Source organism: Entelurus aequoreus, linkage group LG06 (assembly GCF_033978785.1).
Source record: "Entelurus aequoreus isolate RoL-2023_Sb linkage group LG06, RoL_Eaeq_v1.1, whole genome shotgun sequence".
NCBI lineage: Eukaryota > Metazoa > Chordata > Actinopteri > Syngnathiformes > Syngnathidae > Entelurus > Entelurus aequoreus.
Window position 1 is genome coordinate 83,753,934 of NC_084736.1, and position 18,905 is coordinate 83,772,838.

An 18,905-nucleotide genomic window follows, 5' to 3' on the forward strand; every position below is an offset into this window, starting at 1 on the left:
GTGCGCACGAGAAACTATCTTGTGCAAACGAGAAACTTTTTATAAGGTTATAAAAAAAAAAATTATAAAAAAAATTTTAATCTTTTTTTTTTTAGACATGTATCTCGTGCGCAAGAGAAACTATCTTGTGCCCAAGAGAAACTTTTTATAAAGTTATAAAAAAAAAATTATAAAAAAAATGTAAATCTTTTTTTTTTTAGACATGTATCTTGTGCGCAAGAGAAACTTTTTATAAAGTTATAAAAAAAAGGAAAAAAATTATAAACTTTTTTTTTTTTTAGACATGTATCTCGTGCACAAGAGATACTATCTGGTGCACAAGAGAAACTTTTTATAAAGTTATAAAAAAAAAATAAGAAAAATTTAAATCTTTTTTTTTTTCAGACATGTATCTTGTGCGCACGAGATAGTTTCTTTAGTTTTTAGATAGTTTTCCTTTCTATCAAAATTATCTTTTTTTTTTTAGACATGTATCTCGTGCGCACGAGAAACTATCTTGTGTGCAAGAGAAACTTTTTATAAAGTTATAAAAAAAAATTATAATCTTTTTTTTTAGACATTTATCTCCTGCGCACGAGATAGTTTCTTTAGTTTTCAGATAGTTTTCTTTTCTATCAAAATTATCTTTTTTTTAGACATGTATCTCGTGCGCACGAAAAACTTTTTATAAAGTTATAAAAAAAAAAATGTAAAAAAAATTATAATCTTTTTTTTTTTTTTAGACATGTATCTCCTGCGCACGAGATAGTTTCTTTAGTTTTTAGATGGTTTTCTTTTCTATCAAAATTATAATCTTTTTTTAATTATTTTTTTTTAGACATGTATCTTGTGCACATGAGATAGTTTCTCGTGCGCACGAGATGCATGTCTAAAAATTTTTTTTTTAAATAATCACATTTTTTTTCTTTTCTTTTTATAACTTTATAAAAACTTTCTCGTGCGCACGAGATACATGTCTAAAAAAAAATAAAAAAATAAAAAATAAATTATAAAAATGTTTTTTCCCCCTTGTCCCTTTAGGCCAGGGGCTCCGTACTATTGTGTCCTCCGAATTATGTTTTTTGTGCGTCCGCATGTATTTCCAGGATATGTTCGTTTTATCAAAATGGTAAAAAAAAATGTTTTTGCCACGTCAGTGTGTCACCTCCAGCTAAAAAGTGAACATTTAAGTGAAAATACGACTACTATTTCTTCTGTACATTGTTGTCAAATCATGGTGGCTTGAAGTTGACATCAAAAGCACTGACAGAATCATTTATGAAATCATATATGTCTTCTCTTATTCTAATGTGAGTGATCATTACCGCACATGAGAGGTGGTCACTGAATATAATACATGATGGTGATGAACATTGGTCATGTGTACATGGCTCCATGGAGGTCCTCCAGTCTGTGCTCCCTCTGCTTTCTTCTCTCCTGTTCCATGGAGCACACACACACACACACACACACACACACACACACACACACACACACACACACACACACACACACACACACACACACACACACACACAGACACACACACACAGACACACACACACACACACACACACACACACACACACACACACACACACACACACACACACACACACACACACACACACACACACACTCAGCCATCTTCACAGCCAACTTACAGAATGTTCTAGCACAGGGATTCTCAAACTGTGGTACGTGTACCACTAGTGGTATGTAGGCTACATCTAGTGGTATGTGGGCTACGGGGATGTGGGGGACCAGTACTTTTCAGAGGCGGTATAGTACCGAATATGATTCATTAGTATCACGGTACTATACTAATACCGGTATACCATACAACCCTAATTCAAACACAGTGTTACTGTTCAAACTGTGTGTAATGTTACAGTGAAAAGTTAAAAAGTCTTGTTTTTAAATAATATTTATGCCTTCTATGCTACTGTATTTAAAGGCCTACTGAAAGCCACTACTAGCGACCACGCAGTCTGATAGTTTATATATCAATGATGACATCTTAACATTGCAACACATGCCAATACGGCCGGGTTAACTTATAAAGTGACATTTAAAACTTCCCGGGAAATATCCGGCTGAAACGTCGCGGTATGATGACGTATGCGCGTGACAAAGTCAGAGTAACGGAAGTTATGGTACCCGTAGAATCCTATACAAAAAGCTCTGTTTTCATTTCATAATTCCACAGTATTCTGGACATCTTTTGCAATTTGTTTAATGAACAATGAAGGCTGCAAAGAAGACAGTTGTAGGTGGGATCGGTGTATTAGCAGCGGACTACAGCAACACAACCAGGAGGACTTTGTTTGAGCGCTAGCCGCGCTAGCCGACGACCTCACCTTGACTTCCTACGTCTCCGGGCCGCCAAACGCATCGGGTGAAGTCCTTCGTCCTTCTGCCGATCGCTGGAACGCAGGTGAGCACGGGTGTTGATGAGTAGATGAGGGCTGGCTGGCGTAGGTGGAGAGCTAATGTTTTTAGCATAGCTCTGTGAGGTCCCGTTGCTAAGTTAGCTTCAATGGCGTCGTTAGCACAGCATTGTTAACCTTCGCCAGCCTGGAAAGCATTAACCGTGTATTTACATGTCCACGGTTTAATAGTATTGTTGATTTTCTATCTATACGTCCAGTCAGGGGTTTATTTTTTTGTTTCTATATGCAGTTAAAGCACGATGCTATCACGTTAGCTCGTAGCTAAAGCATTTCGCCGATGTATTGTCGTGGAGCTAAAAGGCAGTGAATGTCCATTTGGCGTTCTCGACTCTCATTTTCAAGAGGATATAGTATCCCAGGTGGTTTAAAATACAAATCTGTGATCTACAATAGAAAAAGGAGAGAGTGTGGAATCCAATGAGCCAGCTTGTACCTAAGTTACGGTCAGAGCGAAAAAAGATACGTCCTGCACTGCCTCTCAAGTCCTTCACTGTAACGTTCCTCATCTACGAATCTTTCATCCTCGCTCAAATTAATGGGGTAATCATCACTTTCTCGGTCCGAATCTCTCTCGCTCCATTGTAAACAACGGGGAATTGTGAGGAATACTAGCTCCTGTGACGTCACGCTACTTCCGCTACAGGCAAGGCTTTTTTTTATCAGCGAGCAAAAGTTGCAAACTTTATCGTCGATTTTCTCTACTAAATCCTTTCAGCAAAAATATGGCAATATCGCGAAATGATCAAGTATGACACATAGAATGGATCTGCTATTCCCGTTTACATAAAAAAAAATCATTTCAGTAGGCCTTTAATGTCGGTCATTATGGTGGCACTTGGAGAGACAATATTTGATCTGAAATGGTACTATTTTTGAGAAGCAGTGTTCTGGTGTCACACTCACCTTGTCTTTCTTGAACTCTTCGTACTCTTCATTGTCAGTGGGCAGTTCAAGGCGACACAGCGGACAGGAGTTGGTCTACGTTTGAAGAACAAACTGTTAGAATAATTATGTATATATTATCACACTAACTTTAGTAACCTTAAAGTCTGTTGCTTTAGTTATTTAGCTATTGTGCTCAAGTTGGACTTTTCTAATCTGTGCAAGGACAAAGACTTCTTGTCTGAGGGGTGGCCTCAGCCGTAGATGTTATCTTTGTTTTAGCCCGCTAACAGCCAAGGACTTCAACGACCTCAACAAAGATAAGATGACAACACACAGACGAAGCGGGGACAAGGCAAAATCACAAGGCCCCCAGCACATTCCGTCACGTATTGTGCGTCCTGGACCTGCTTTGCATGATATATGTGGCCACTCCTTTTAGAGGCGGCCTTAGTGTTGTTGACTGTGGAACTCCTGAATAAATAGAGGGACGCAGGAGCTGAACCTTAGAGCGTAGGGCGAGAGTGTGACTAAGTGTGCAGCTCCATGCGTTCTCCTCATGAGCTAAATTGAACTCTGTCTCTGATTGATTCCTTGCTTCTTGTCTGATTAATAGATGTCATCAGTGTATGAACCTGACACAAACAAATGTGAGAAGAAAGTTTGCAACACGCTGGTCACAAATACGTCCTACCTTTCCCAACCACGGCAGGATGCATCCGGCGTGGAAAAGATGCTTACAAGGCATTTGTCGTACGGCCTCCTGCTCTTCAAACTCCAGCAGACACACGGGACACTTTAAGCCTTTGTCTGTGACGGCAGGAGAGGAAAACAAGGTTGGTTGTCACACTTTTAGACTCTGCTACCAAAGGAAGATGTCTCCTAAACTGTAGTATAGTAGGAACAACATCACATCATGTCTCCCACACCGTAGTATAGTAGGAACAACATCACATCATGTCTCCTAAACTGTAGTATAGTAGGAACAACATCACATCATGTCTCCCACACTGTAGTAAAGTAGGAACAACATCACTACATCACATCATGTCTCCTAAACTGTAGTATAGTAGGAACAACATCACATCATGTCTCCTAAACTGTAGTATAGTAGGAACAACATCACATCATGTCTCCCACACCGTAGTATAGTGGGAACAACATCACTACATCAGTACTACTCAAATATTAACACTTCATCAACAGTCATCTTAGGCTACATCACAGACGTCCAAAGTGTGACCTGGGAGCTGGCAGCTAATCTTTTAATGGTCCGCGGCACTTTCTAAAAATACTAATACAGAAAAAAACATCAAAAAGTGGAATAAAAGAGCAAACTGGTAATATGTGAGGAGATTATAATAACACAACGCTGCAATGTAGGCTGTTTTTGTCTTTAAAACTAAGTGCTCAAAAAATAATAATGAATAAAAATCGATGTTATGCAATTTTGACCTTTTAAAGGCTCCAACTACTTCACATCAAATATTACACTTTAAAATGATTTTTGGGGAAAATATTGCATATTTTGTGTTTTTCAATAAAAAAAAGTTTTTTTATGACAAAAAGTGCAAAAAACGAACAAAAAACATAACAAATAATAAAAACTTGTAATCGACCAACAGTTCCGAAGTTGATCCCGAGATTTACTGGGATTTTATTTTAAAAGGTCATTGTTTAAAAATGTATAATTAATCCAAAAATAATGTTATGAATTATTGACCCATTTAAAGCTCCAATTACTTCACATCAAATATTACACTTTTAAATACTTTTTGGAGAAAATATTGCATATTTTGTGTTTTCCAATAAAAAAAAAGTTTTTAATGACAAAAAGTGCAAAAACTAACAAAAAACATAAATAATAAAAAACTTATACTCGACAAACAGATCTATAGTTGATCTTGAGATTTAGTGGGATTTTATTTTAAACGGTCATTCTTTAAAAATGTATAATTAATAAAAAATGATTATTGACCTATTTAAAGCTCCAATTACTTCACATCAAATATTACACTTTAAAAAATTTTTGGGGGTGGGGGTGATATTACATAATTTGTGTTTTTGCCATAAAAAACTGGGTTTTCTTTAACAAAAAGGACACGAAACCAACAAATTCAAACTTTATATCGACCGATCTAAAATTGATATAAATTTAAGCGTTGAATTTTTTTTAAATATATGACTTATTTTGAACACTTTTATTAGTGAGACCCTTTCAGATCCCCAAGACCAAACTTGAGGGAAGCCCTAAACGTAAAAAAATATATACATTGTATTGGTTTTGAAAATGAAAAATATCAAAACGGCCCACATATGCTTTGATTTTTCAGTGGTTGGACACACCTGCTCTAGATTGTATTCTTATTCAATACATTTACTGTATCGAACATTCTTACAGTTCCCATGATGAACCTTGTCATTTGATATGAAAGCATGTGTTCATCACAAAGATTAATATCAAGGCTTAGGTCAGGCTGATTACAAAATAAATACCAATCAGATATGCTGCAACAGCAGGGACTCATAAAAACTGATGAAAAATAAATTTGCAATGTAATTACACACTACTAAAATAAATATATTCTAACTAAATTAATGACACTGTAATAAACATGTTTCTTGAATAAATTGTCAATACAATTTAAGTGCAAATGAAAATACAGGTTCGCAACTTAAGTCATAATTGTTGCGCTAAAAGCTGTATAATAGACTGTATTTATGTTATTCACATGTGAATAATGTTGCATAATAGACTGTATTTATATTATTCACATGTGAATAATGCTGTATAATAGACTGCATTTATGTTATTCACATGTGAATGATGCTGTATAATAGACTGTATTTATGTTATTCACATGTGAATAATGCTGTATAATAGACTGCATTTATGTTATTCACATGTGAATAATGCTGTATAATAGACTGTATTTATGTTATTCACATGTGAATAATGCTGTATAATAGACTGTATTTATGTTATTCACATGTGAATAATGCTGTATAATAGACTGTATTTATGTTATTCACAAAATACTTTTTGGGAAAAATATTGCATATTTTGTGTTATTTATGTTATTCACATGTGAATAATGATGTATAATAGACTGAATTTATTAAATACAGTCTATTATACAGCATTATTCACATGTGAATAACCTAAATACAGTCCATTATACAACATTATTCACATGTGAATAATATAAATACAGTCTATTATACAGCATTATTCACACGTGAATAACATAAATACAGTCTATTATACAGCATTATTCACATGTGAATAATATAAATACAGTTTATTATACAGCGTTATTCACATGTGAATAATATAAATACAGTCTATTATACAGCATTATTCACATGTGAATAACATAAATACAGTCTATTATACAGCATTATTCACATGTGAATAATATAGTCTATTTTACAGCATTATTCACATGTGAATAATATAAATAGTTTTTATATTATTATACAGCATTATTCACATGTGAATAATATAAATAGTATATTATACAGCATTATTTACATGTGAATAATATAAATACAGTCTATTATACAGCATTATTCACATGTGAATAATATAAATAGTATTTATATTATTATACAGCATTATTTGCATGTGAATAATGCTGTATAATAGACTGTATTTATATTATTCACATGTGAATAATGCTGTATAATAAACTGTATTTATATTATTCACATGTGAATAACGCTGTATAATTGACTGTATTTATATTATTCACATATTATGCGCTCCCAACAGGTATAAAAGAAAGGGCATCTCTATCCTCCTTCAAAACCGCTATAAAAGTTCACCTCCAGGCAGCTACAACCCTAAACTAACACCCTCCCCGGATTGCTAATAATCAAATGTAAACAATCAAATGCAGATTCTTTTTCTTATGCCTTCTGATCTCTCTCTCTCTCTCTCTCTCTCTCTCTCTCTATGTCCACTACTTGATGTCCATATCCCACCCACCCCCCCCCCCCCACCCCACCCCCCCTCCACACTCCTGATTGTAAATAATGTAAATAATTCAATGTGATTATCTTGTGTGATGACTGTATTATGATGATAGTATATATGATAGTATATATCTGTATCATGAATCAATTTAAGTGGACCCCGACTTAAACAAGTTGAAAAACTTATTCGGGTGTTACCATTTAGTGGTCAATTGTACGGAATATGTACTTCACTGTGCAACCTACTAATAAAAGTCTCAATCAATCAATCAATCAAACATGTGAATAATGCTGTATAATAGACTGTATTTATGTTATTCACATGTAAAACATACCTACATGTTTATTGTCTATTGTGAGCGAACTGTGGTGCTGAATTCCCCCCAGGGATCAATAAAGTACTTTCTATTCCAGCCATTTTCTACCGCTTGTCCCTATTGTATTGTATTGCATAGTAATGAGTGCAAGATGAGTGTCACCTGCTTGCTGTGCAGAAACGAGCACCACAGGGAGAGTCTGCACGGCCACTTTAGCAGCCGGGGGAGGAAGACGTTGGTCCCAGTCTGAAGAGTCAAAATGTCCTGAGTCCATCAAGTCCAAACCCTGCATGAGTGACCTTCACACACACACACACAAGGTCAAGAGGCGTCACTACTGAAGTTATTATTATTATTCAACCTGGCGAGCTCCAGCAGGGCGTTCTGGCGGTATTGTTCCTCAGGGTTGGTGGGCTCACAGTCGTGCTCGTCAAAGTAAGAAGACATTTTCTCGACTTTTATAAAGATATCTTCTCGACTTTTACAACTATTGATCTTTTAAAGCCAGCTGCCACGGACTGTCTTCAAAACTACTAAAGTAAACAAGTATCACATCATTATATATATAAAAATAAAAATAAAAAAAAAGACTAAACAAACGCTAAACAAAAACGAGCCACGCCTGTTGTTGTTTTTCTAGAACATTCCAGAAAGATGTTGCTATGCTGTCAACAACGGACACTTGTCATGCTTCCGCATACGTCACCCTCCGTGACGTCACAAACATTTTTCCTCCAATCACGGGGGCCCGAGTTCTTCTTCGTTTGAAATACTTTTTTTCCTCAACTTTATTTTATGAACAATGACGAACAAATTATTACAAACAAACATACGTCGCGTTCCTCACGTGTCACGCAAAGGAAAAAAATGAAAAATGAAATGGAAAAAAATAAATCAAATAAAAATAAATAAAAAACGTGTCACGCAAATGAAAAAAAAAAAATGAATAAAAAAAATAATTAAAAAATAAAATAAATAAAAATCGCGTCACGCAAATGCTTTAAAAGAGGATTAGAACTTTACTTTAAAACGCTTTCTACCTCTAACAAGCAAAAAGCTGTGAAAACTATGATGCTGTGCTCCAAATTTTGATTATTTAAGGAACTTGAGTGAGCCTATTTACACTTTGCTACATATATATATATCCATCCATCTTCTTCAGCCTATCCGAGGTCGGGTCACGGGGGCAGCAGCCTAAGCAGGGAAGCCCAGACTTCCCTCTCTCCCCAGCCACTTGGTCCAGCTCCTCCCGGGGGATCCCGAGGCGTTCCCAGGCCAGCCGGGAGACATAGTCTTCCCAATGTGTCCTGGGTCTTCCCCGTGGCCTCCTACCGGTCGGACGTGCCCTAAACACCTCCCTAGAGAGGCGTTCGGGTGGCATATATATATACACTACCGTTCAAAAGTTTGGGGTCACCCAAACAATTTTGTGTTTGAGCCTTCATTTCTAAGAACAATAATAGACTGTCGAGTTTCAGATGAAAGTTCTCTTTTTCTGGCCATTTTGAGCGTTTCATTGACCCCACAAATGTGATGCTCCAGAAACTCAATCTGCTCAAAGGAAGGTCAGTTTTGTAGCTTCTGTAACGAGCTAAACTGTTTTCAGATGTGTGAACATGATTGCACAAGGGTTTTCTAATCATCAATTAGCCTTCTGAGCCAATGAGCAAACACATTGTACCATTAGAACACTGGAGTGATAGTTGCTGGAAATGGGCCTCTATACACCTATGTAGATATTGCACCAAAAAGCAGACATTTGCAGCTAGAAGAGTCATTTACCACATTAGCAATGTATAGAGTGTATTTCTGTAAAGTTAAGACTAGTTTAAAGTTATCTTCATTGAAAAGTACAGTGCTTTTCCTTCAAAAATAAGGACATTTCAATGTGACCCCAAACTTTTGAACGGTAGTGTATACATATATATACATATATATATATATATATATATATATATATATATATATATATATATATATATATATATATATATATTTTGCATTCTTCTTTATTTTCTTTTATTGAGTTTACAACCCCCTGGCGCTGTTTTGTACTGTTTCTATACTAGTTTAATAGTATTATTTCTTTGCTTGTATGTAAATGTTGCATATTATAAATAAAGGTTTAGGGGCGGTGCGGCGGAGTTGGGTGAGTGGCCGGGCCAGCGACCTGAGGGTTCCTGGTTCGATCCCCACCTTCTACTAACCTCATCAACCTTGTCCTTTCCATCATTGTAACTGAGCTACTGTGTTGAACAATTTCCCTTGTGGATCATTAAAGTTTGTCTAAGTCTAAGTCACATCCGTTGTGTCCTTGGGCAAGACACTTCACCCTTGCTCCTGATGGGTGGTGGTCAGGGCCTTGCATGGCAGCTCCCGGCATCAGTGTGTGAACGTGTGTGTGAATGTGGAAATAGTGTCAAAGCGCTTTGAGTACCTTGAAGGTGGAAAAGCGCTGTACAATTATAACCCATTTAGTTTATAAAAATAAAAAACATGTCACGCAAATGTGAATAATAACGTCATAATGCCATAATTGTCATTATTAAAATATATTAGACATTTAAAAAATCATCAAAACATGGACAAATATGTGCAAGGGATACCGCTAATGGGGTATGGTGGTTCGCCTTCTAAAGTTGGATATAAATCTTCACCATAAGCAAAACATGATATGCGTTAATTAATTGACTTCAGCAGAATATCACATTAAATGACATGGCAGGACACGTGTAAATTAAATAACATTTACATTTGGTCTCCGGCCCTTGAGTGACACCTGTGCCTTTACTGAACAGATAAAAGGTTTCTAACCCGACCAACCAACCTTGTGATCTTTCCTTCCCGCTGGTCCTACATGATTACTATTTACTCAACAAACAAAGCCCTCCACAATGATTTTCATACCAAAAAAAGAGTTTATTCATGTGTGCTCGGTCTATTAGTGAGGGATCTCACAACAGACACACACAAACACTTTGAGACATTCAAAAACAGAGACAGAAAAAGATATAAAAGTAACACGAAACATGTTGAAGGGGACACGTCCTTGGTTAGAAATAACCTGCAAATTAATTTGACAGCTGTTGCATGAACTCCTGTGAGACAGAAAATACTCTAGAAGAGTGATTCTCAAACTGTGGTACGCGGGCTCTAAATAGTGCAGACCTGGGCAACTGAGCTTTTCAATCTGTCAACACCAACATACTGACTGCACGGCTGCAATACCACAGGTTGACAACACATATGCACTTTCTTTCACTACCATTGCCAGAGTGGTTATCAAGCATATTCACACCAGGCGACACAGACTATCAGTACCTTGCCTAGAAACTACAGCTGTACAAAAATGCAGTACAGTACATAATTAGCATTAAGAGATGGCAGGAGTCACCACAACCTCCTAATATCTGTGAAAAGTTACACTTGTTTGAATGACGCTTGTTCGCTATTTGTCTGAAAATATGGAATGATTTGGCAGGTGAAAGATGAATAAAAGCTGTGAGCTGCCTTCACTCGTTTGAGACAGCAATACTGGAATTTCTCAAAGACAAAAAAAAAAAAGATGCAGAGATGATTAATTGAACTAGAAACATTTTTGTTTTGCTACGTTGTCATTTGTGCATAGGGATGATGCTCGAAATCGGTTCTCCCGGTTGTTCGATAAGAAAAGAACCGAGTCCTCGGACTCGAATCCCTTTTTGAGAACCGGTACCCGTTATCGAGGCCACTATAGTAAAGAAAAAGAGTTGGTTCTTTATTCGAATCCCTGGGAACGAATCCCAAATGGGCAATGTTATGCCCATTTGATTGTAGACTCTTACTGACACCTTGTGGCGATATGAAAATACTAAGCGTCATTAGTTTGGGCACTTTCGGGTTGACGACGTCAGTTCAGTTCATGAGACAATTGAGAAGTAGACAAGTTGTGTTAGCTCCTACAAGCCTTGGAAATGATAAGTCTGTAAGTAAACTGTTTAACTTGTTTATGTAACTCAATATTAAGGTGGAAAGTGGTTAAATTTGATACTAAGTTTATTGAAAAACGATTTTTTTGTGCACTGTTTCAATGGATGTTTTGAGGACTTAAAATGGCTGCCCGTCGTGTATTTCCACCATTGAAATAGTCTCAACACTCAGAAGTATTTGTTTGATGAAAGTACTTTATATTTGTGTGAAGCTAATATTTACATATTGTGTATTACATTTCAGTATGTTAATTGAATCACATAGCTTATACATTTGTCATTGTATGTATTTCAGTTTAAAAAAAAAAAAAATAACAGTCCAGTGCAAGACAAAAGTAAATATAGGAAAAGACAAAGCAAGATCAACAACAATAAATAGCCTAAATGGATTAATCTGCTTTGGAACTTTATTAGACGTCTTGGATTGTTTGTTAGCTGCCTGCCTGTGTGTGTAGTTAGTATGTTCCAATAGCAGCAGAAGTGCACTTTTTGGAGAGCTGTATTATTTTCCGTTTTGTGCCCAAGGGACTGATTTTATTTAACACTATATTATTATTTATACACCTATAGTGATCACAGAGACAGGTTGTTTTTGTGTTACTGTATATATTTGTTTTTCTGAAAAATCCCATTATTATTATTTTCTTTAGGGGGGTAACAGTCAATATTTATTTATTTATTTTATTTTATTTTTTTCTTATAAAATAAAAGTGAGCTTTTGTTAAACCAAATATTGTGTTTTTTTCCATATACAACAACCGATCTGTATTCAATAAGAGAATAGATAAGGAATCGGTTCAATAAGAGGATTCGATAATAGGCTCGAACTCGATAATTTCTTATCAAACATCATCCCTATGTGCACATCAAATATATGTTTCTAACATGCTGGTATTAACAAATAAGTCCGCAGAACAGAAGACAAGACAATGTTTTCTGCTGGCAGAGTAATTGATTGCTCATTCAACTATCTGTTCATGCATTCAACTTTTCATTTTTGGGAGGTATTCATGCTTAGAGTCTCTCTCACCATAAACACACCAGCTCCCGCTGCCTTTTCTTAGCCTTCCTCCCACTCCTCTAATCACCTGTCAGCCTCTACACATTTACGGCCTCACAAAGAGTCGCTAATTAGAGAACACTTTTGCAAAAAACAGCTGAAAGAGTGATTTTTTTTTTGTAGTAACAGGTCACCTGCTTCCTGCTACCAAGGTCTGATGTGAACTTCCTGACACACTCAACCAGTGAGAATGTTAAATAGGCACACTTCATGATTGCTTTCACCTTCAGAATGTTTTCACCACCGCCTGAAGTAAAACTGAAACAACAACAACAGAAATGAAGAAATGAGTGTATGTAGTAAAAGACAAGTCAAACTATCCTTGATGACTTTCATAGTTCTTACAGTATATGCTGGATATATCTGCATCACAGACTAGTTTACACCAGGGGTGCCCAAACAGGGGCCCGGGGGCCAAATGTAGCCTGTTGAGTTGTTGTGTTTGGCCCGCCAAAGGGTGGCTTTTCATATTTTATACATTATTTATACTGACCTTTTTCAAGCTAAGAGGTGTCCTGATCAGATACCAGCAAAAAAAACAATATGGGATTAGAGAAGTCCGATAATATCGGACTGCCGATATTATCGGCCGATAAATGCTTTAAAATGTAATATCGGAAATTATCGGTTTCAAAAAGTAAAATGTATGACTTTTTAAAAGGCCGCTGTGTACACGGACATAGGGAGAAGTACAGAGCGCCAATAAACCTTAAAGGCACTGCCTTTGCGTGCCGGCCCAGTCACATAATATCTACGGCTTTTCACACACACACAAGTGAATGCAAGGCATACTTGGTCAACAGCCATACAGGTCACACTGAGGGGTCGGTATAAACAACTTTAACACTGTTACAAATATGTGAATCCACACCAAACAAGAATGACAAACACATTTCGGGAGAACATCCACAACATAAACACAACAGAACAAATACCCAGAACCCCTTGCAGCACTAACTCTTCCGGGATGCTACAATATACACCCCCCCGCTACCCCTTTATGTAATTTTTGGGGCGGTATAGCTCGGTTGGTAGAGCGGCCGTGCCAGCAACTTGAGGGTTGCAGGTTCGATCCCCGCTTCCGCCATCCTAGTCACTGCCGTTGTGTCCTTGGGCAAGACACTTTACCCACCTGCTCCCAGTGCCACCCACACTGGTTTGAATGTAACTTAGATATTGGGTTTCACTATGTAAAGCGCTTTGAGTCACTTGAGAAAAAGCGCTATATAAATGTAATTCACTTCACTTCACTTCACTTTTATCTATTTATCAGAGTACCATGTTCTTATGTGTTATTATGAATTTGCACTAAATTAGTTTTGCTTGCAATTTTGTAGTACAATGTACAATGACAATAGAGGTATATTCTATTCTCCAAAGCAAAGGTAAATACGGTTAGGTACAGGCTACGATGAGCTAGCAGCTACACAGCAGCCAAGCACACAAACTAGCCATATGTAATACGTGTCTTTATGTGAAAGTTGCAGTCCAAAACACAACATTTGTCAACAACTATAAATAATTACAGTCGCATATTACTTACAAACACAAAGTCTCCAAGAAAGCATCCAGTAACAAACGTGTCCGCATCTATCAACGTACTGCGTCATGAGCTTAAATGAATGAAGTCGGTCAAAAGTTGCTTACAGTTTAAATAAGATGACTTTTTTTTTTCAGGCAAATTGATGCACTTTAATATTTTCTGTTAAGACTAAAAACGATGTTGATAAAGTTATTTGTTGTAAGTTGATCAATATTTATTTTTTAGTTTTCTTTAATGTTAAGCACAAGTGTACTTACAAAACAATTTATATACATATAATACTATTTATAGTTGTTTTCTTCTTCCTATGTAACAGAAAATAAGCTCTGTGCTAATAATAACACAATTTGATGCATTTTTTTTCCCTTTAGAAAAAAAATAAATATTGTATTGGATTTGTAAGTGAAACATTTAAAAATGGCCCCAATATCCTTTGGTGTTCCAGTCTGCGGCCCTCAGTAGAAAGTTTGGACAATCCTGGTTAATCGTAGAATGTTTAGTGTTTTTCATCCCTACATATTGTTCTTGCTTTGACTCATTTCACTTGATCAAACCTTTAAATTGGATACTCAAGCCTCCAATCAGGACACCCCTAAAGATTGCATAATATAATCATTGCTGGCATTTCCACAAGACTATCATTGTTATTTGCACTAATCGAATTCACTTTTTTTTAATTGACATTAACAACCTCTAAAGGCTTAGTGGCCACATGTGTGGACAACACCTTTTAGCTCTTATTTCCAAAATGGTGTACACTACTGAATTGGGGTCTTATGGCCACTTATGTGGACACTTATACTGCCATCTGGTGGTGTCAGAACAGTATAACATACAATGGAATTTGGAAAAAAAAGTGTAAAAAAAAGAATTAGCATGTCACTAAACATGAAGTACACGTTTGTGTACTTATGGACTAAGTACATCATATCAAAATATGATTCTTAGTAGGGTCCAATAAGCCCAAATAGCAAAGAGAAATAAAAATACATGTAAACAAACAGCTTGGGCCTTAAGAGGTTAAGGCTATTTGTGTTTGACACTAAAAATCACTGACTCATTGGCACATTTTCACTTTGGCCCTTTTGGGCACCCCTGTTTGGACTATACATGTACTCAATCCATACACCTTCTAAAGCTAAAGACCTATTCTGTTACACATTATAGGCTTTACACCTTACTTTTCTAGACCCTGACCCAAAACAGAGTGTGCAGTACCACATGTATAGAAGCTTCTGCACTCCTTAACTGAACAGCTTGACAAAGCAGCCATGGCAGTAGGGTTTGTCGTTCTGTTCTTTAAAGGTGCCTTTGTTCAGCTGCTTGAGGCAGAAGGCACAGACAAAGTGTTCCGGGTGGAACTTCTTGGACATGGCCGTGATGCAGCGGCCCGTGATGGGCTTCTGACAGCCGGAGCACAGAGAGCCGCGGTGCTCGTGGTAGTGGACTTCACAGTAAGGCTGGCCATCGTGCTCGAAGAAGCTTCCGTTCACAAACGGCGTGAAGCACTCCTGTAAAGATATGATAGGTAGTGGAGATGTAGTGTAGTCTCACAATAATAATATACTGTATGTACTAAGGGTGTAACGGTACGTGTATTTGTTCGGTACGGGGGTTTCGGTTCGGTTCGGCGGTGTACCGAACGAGTTTCCACACGGACATATTAAGTACGTTGTGTAAACAATGCACACCGAGGCACAACACACGGCATGCTAGCAGCGACCGGGCTAGGACAACATGTAAAAGCCAGAGCTGGAAGATCCTCCTGCCTCGTTAACATCTCCCGTTTGGGAACATTTCTGTTTCGCGGTGCGATACAACAATGGATAACATCGCTTCGACGAAGAGAAAGAAAAACACAGCTCCCACCGCATTTAAGCAGCCTCTCCTCGGCGAGTCAGGCAGGGCTAAAGCAATAACAAATGTTTCTATAGCAGCAGATTTAAGACCATATTGCATTAAAAACTAGATTTTGAGCCACTTCTATGGTGGAAGAACAATGAGCCCATATATCCTCTTACTGCCAAGTTAGCCGGGCACTACCTCGCCACACCTGCTAGCTCCGTGCCCAGTGAAAGGGTATTTTCCACAGCTGGAGACATTTTAACTGCAAGCAGGTCTGCTCTTTCTGCAGACAATGTGGATAAACGGATTTTTCCGGCAAAAAACATGAACTATGGGAGACCGGGCTTTCTGCTCCGCCGCTCCCAGTCTGTGGAACGCTCTCCCTGACCACCTGAGGGCACCACAGACTGTGGATGCTTTTAAAAAAGGCTTAAAAACCCTTCTTTTTTTAAAAAAAAAGAAGCTTTTTTATAGATCTATGCATACTAGTTCTAGCTATTAGGCTGTTCTAGTCTTTATTTTTTTATTATCTTTTTATTATTTTTTTTTTTTCAATACACTTTAGCACTTTGAGGTTGTTTGCTCAATGTAAAGTGCTTTTTACAAATAAAATCTATTATTATTAAAGTTACCAGGGTTAAAGGCTGGGGGGGAAACAGAAAACTTAATCTGAGGCTGAGTTGACTTGAAACTGTTTAATGTTGCACTTTTTGTACGTAGAAGAAAAGTTTTGTCATTTTATTTAATCCGAGCAACAACTTGAAGCAGTTTAATGTTGCACTTTATATGTAGAAAGGTTTTGTTAAGAACCCAATTCTGAGCCTTATTAGGGACTGAATGTCCCTTTGGGACAGAGGACCCTATTGTATTTGTAAGGTTTTATTATTATTATACCGCCGCCTCTTTGAGCTGTAATTTGACCCCCGTAACATGCTTAGAAAACTCACCATATTTGACAAACACATCAGGACTGGCGAAAATTGCGATCTAATCAAAAAACCTAGCCCCAAAACTCAAAATTGCGCTCTAGCGCTCCCTAGGAAGAAAACACAGACAAAACTGCCTGTAACTTCCAGTAGGAATGTCGTAGAGACATGAAACAAAAACCTCTATGTAGGTCTCACTTAGACCTAGATTTCATACACTGACATCCTTCAGCAAAAATCAACAGGAAGTTTGCAATTCCCCCTTCAAAACAAAAGTTTTGTAAAAACAGTCACCTTTGCCTATTGGAGTTATAATTTGACCCCCTTAGCATGCTTCAAAACTCACCAAACTGGACACACATCAGGACTGGCAAAAATTGTGATCTAATAAAAAAACAACGACCCAAAACTCAAAATTGCGCTCTAGCGCCCCCTAGGAATGTTGTAGAGACATGAAACAAAAACCTCTATGTAGGTCTCACTTAGACCTAGATTTCATACACTGACATCCTTCAGCAAAAATCAACAGGAAGTTTGCAATTCCCCCTTCAAAACAAAAGTTTTGTAAAAACAGTCACCTTTGCCTCTTGGAGTTATAATTTGACCCCCTTAGCATGCTTCAAAACTCACCAAACTGGACACACACATCAGGACTGGCAAAAATTGCGATCTAATAAAAAAACAAAAACAAAAAAAATCAAAATTGCGCTCTAGCGCCCCCTAGGAATGTCGTAGAGACATGAAACAAAAACCTCTATGTAGGTCTCATTTAGACCTAGATTTCATTCACTGACAACCCCCAGCAAAAATCAACAGGAAGTTTGCAATTCCCCCTTCAAAACAAAAGTTTTGTAAAAACCGGTCACCTTTTTTCAAACATTATCTCTGAGCGCGTTTGTCGTGTCGGCTTCAAACTAGCACAGGAGAGAGATTGAACCCTTCTGATTAAAAGTTGACGAAAGAGTTTTAATTGCTGCTCCAGTTTGGATTTTATGTGCCGTCAAAGTCGGTCCCGTCCATCGCTGCTTGCAGCTTTAATTTTATTTAGTTTTTATCTTATATGTTGACTGCATTAACCATGGCAATCGACCCTGGGTGTACCGTATTTTTCGAACTATAAGCCGCAGTTTTTTTTCATAGTTTGGCCGGGGGTGCGACTTATACTCAGGAGTAGGGATGATACTCGAAACCGGTTTTCCCGGTTGTTTGATAAGAAAAGAACCGAGTCCTCGGACTCGAATCCCTTTTTGAGAACCGGTACCCGTTATCGAGACCAGTATAGTAAAGAAAAAGAGTTGATTCTTTATTCGAATCCCGTCCCGACCAGAAATGCTCCGTGGGACATCACAAGAAATGACGTCACGTAGCTCAGTCATTAGGCGCAGATAGCGAAAGCAGGAAAACAATGGACGGGAAAAAGCGCTCCAAGGTGTAATAAAGTTCAAAACAAAAGGTATAATCCAACGAATAACTTTACTGAGAGATTTGAGCAGGGTAAAACACATGACCAACACTTTTACGACCAACCGGAAACATAGCAACCAGGCTAGCAACGCACCTCCTTTACGGCAGCTGTCGCAACGTTCTTAAAACAACCGCAGCACATACATATATATACAACACTGCAGCACATACATATATATACAACACTGCAGCACATACATATATATACAACACCGCAGCACATACATATATATACAACACCGCAGCACATACATATATATACAACATATCTCCCTTTTTTAACTTTTGTTTTTCTTTCCTTGTAAACAAAACAAAATCACACTGTATATGTGTTGTCTGTCTAATTATAAATAATGCAGACGAGGCGTGTTGGCTGAGTTCTTGACGTTTACTTTCACAGCGTGGCAACATGCAACACTTTTCGGGGTGACCGCGCATGCTCGTAACTCCCGTTGCATGCTGGGTAGTGTAGTTGTTATATTCCCTAGCT

The 18,905-nt window shown here is 37.5% G+C and overlaps 2 protein-coding genes across 3 annotated transcripts in view; both read right to left on the reverse strand.

Annotated features, from left to right (window-relative positions):
• Window positions 1–984: 984 nt before the first annotated feature.
• LOC133651683 (E3 ubiquitin-protein ligase RNF181) lies at window positions 985–8,328 on the reverse strand. The gene is made up of 5 exons (XM_062049700.1): window positions 7,971–8,328; window positions 7,772–7,908; window positions 4,009–4,124; window positions 3,336–3,410; window positions 985–1,416 (listed from the first exon to the last, which is right to left on the reverse strand). The coding sequence occupies exons 1-5, from the start codon at window positions 8,054–8,056 to the stop codon at window positions 1,357–1,359; spliced, it is 474 nt and encodes a 157-aa protein (XP_061905684.1). The 5' UTR covers window positions 8,057–8,328; the 3' UTR covers window positions 985–1,356.
• Window positions 8,329–10,455: 2,127 nt separating this feature from the next.
• Window positions 10,456–18,905, reverse strand: part of LOC133652672 (paxillin-like) — a 44,478-nt gene continuing 36,028 nt past the window's right edge. For both annotated transcript variants that reach the window (XM_062051669.1, XM_062051670.1), the window contains 2 exons: window positions 15,430–15,691; window positions 10,456–12,895 (listed from right to left, as the gene is read on the reverse strand). In XM_062051669.1, the coding sequence (XP_061907653.1) occupies window positions 12,864–12,895; window positions 15,430–15,691 (294 nt within the window). In that variant the 3' untranslated portion in view covers window positions 10,456–12,863. The remainder of the gene's footprint in view (window positions 12,896–15,429; window positions 15,692–18,905) is intronic.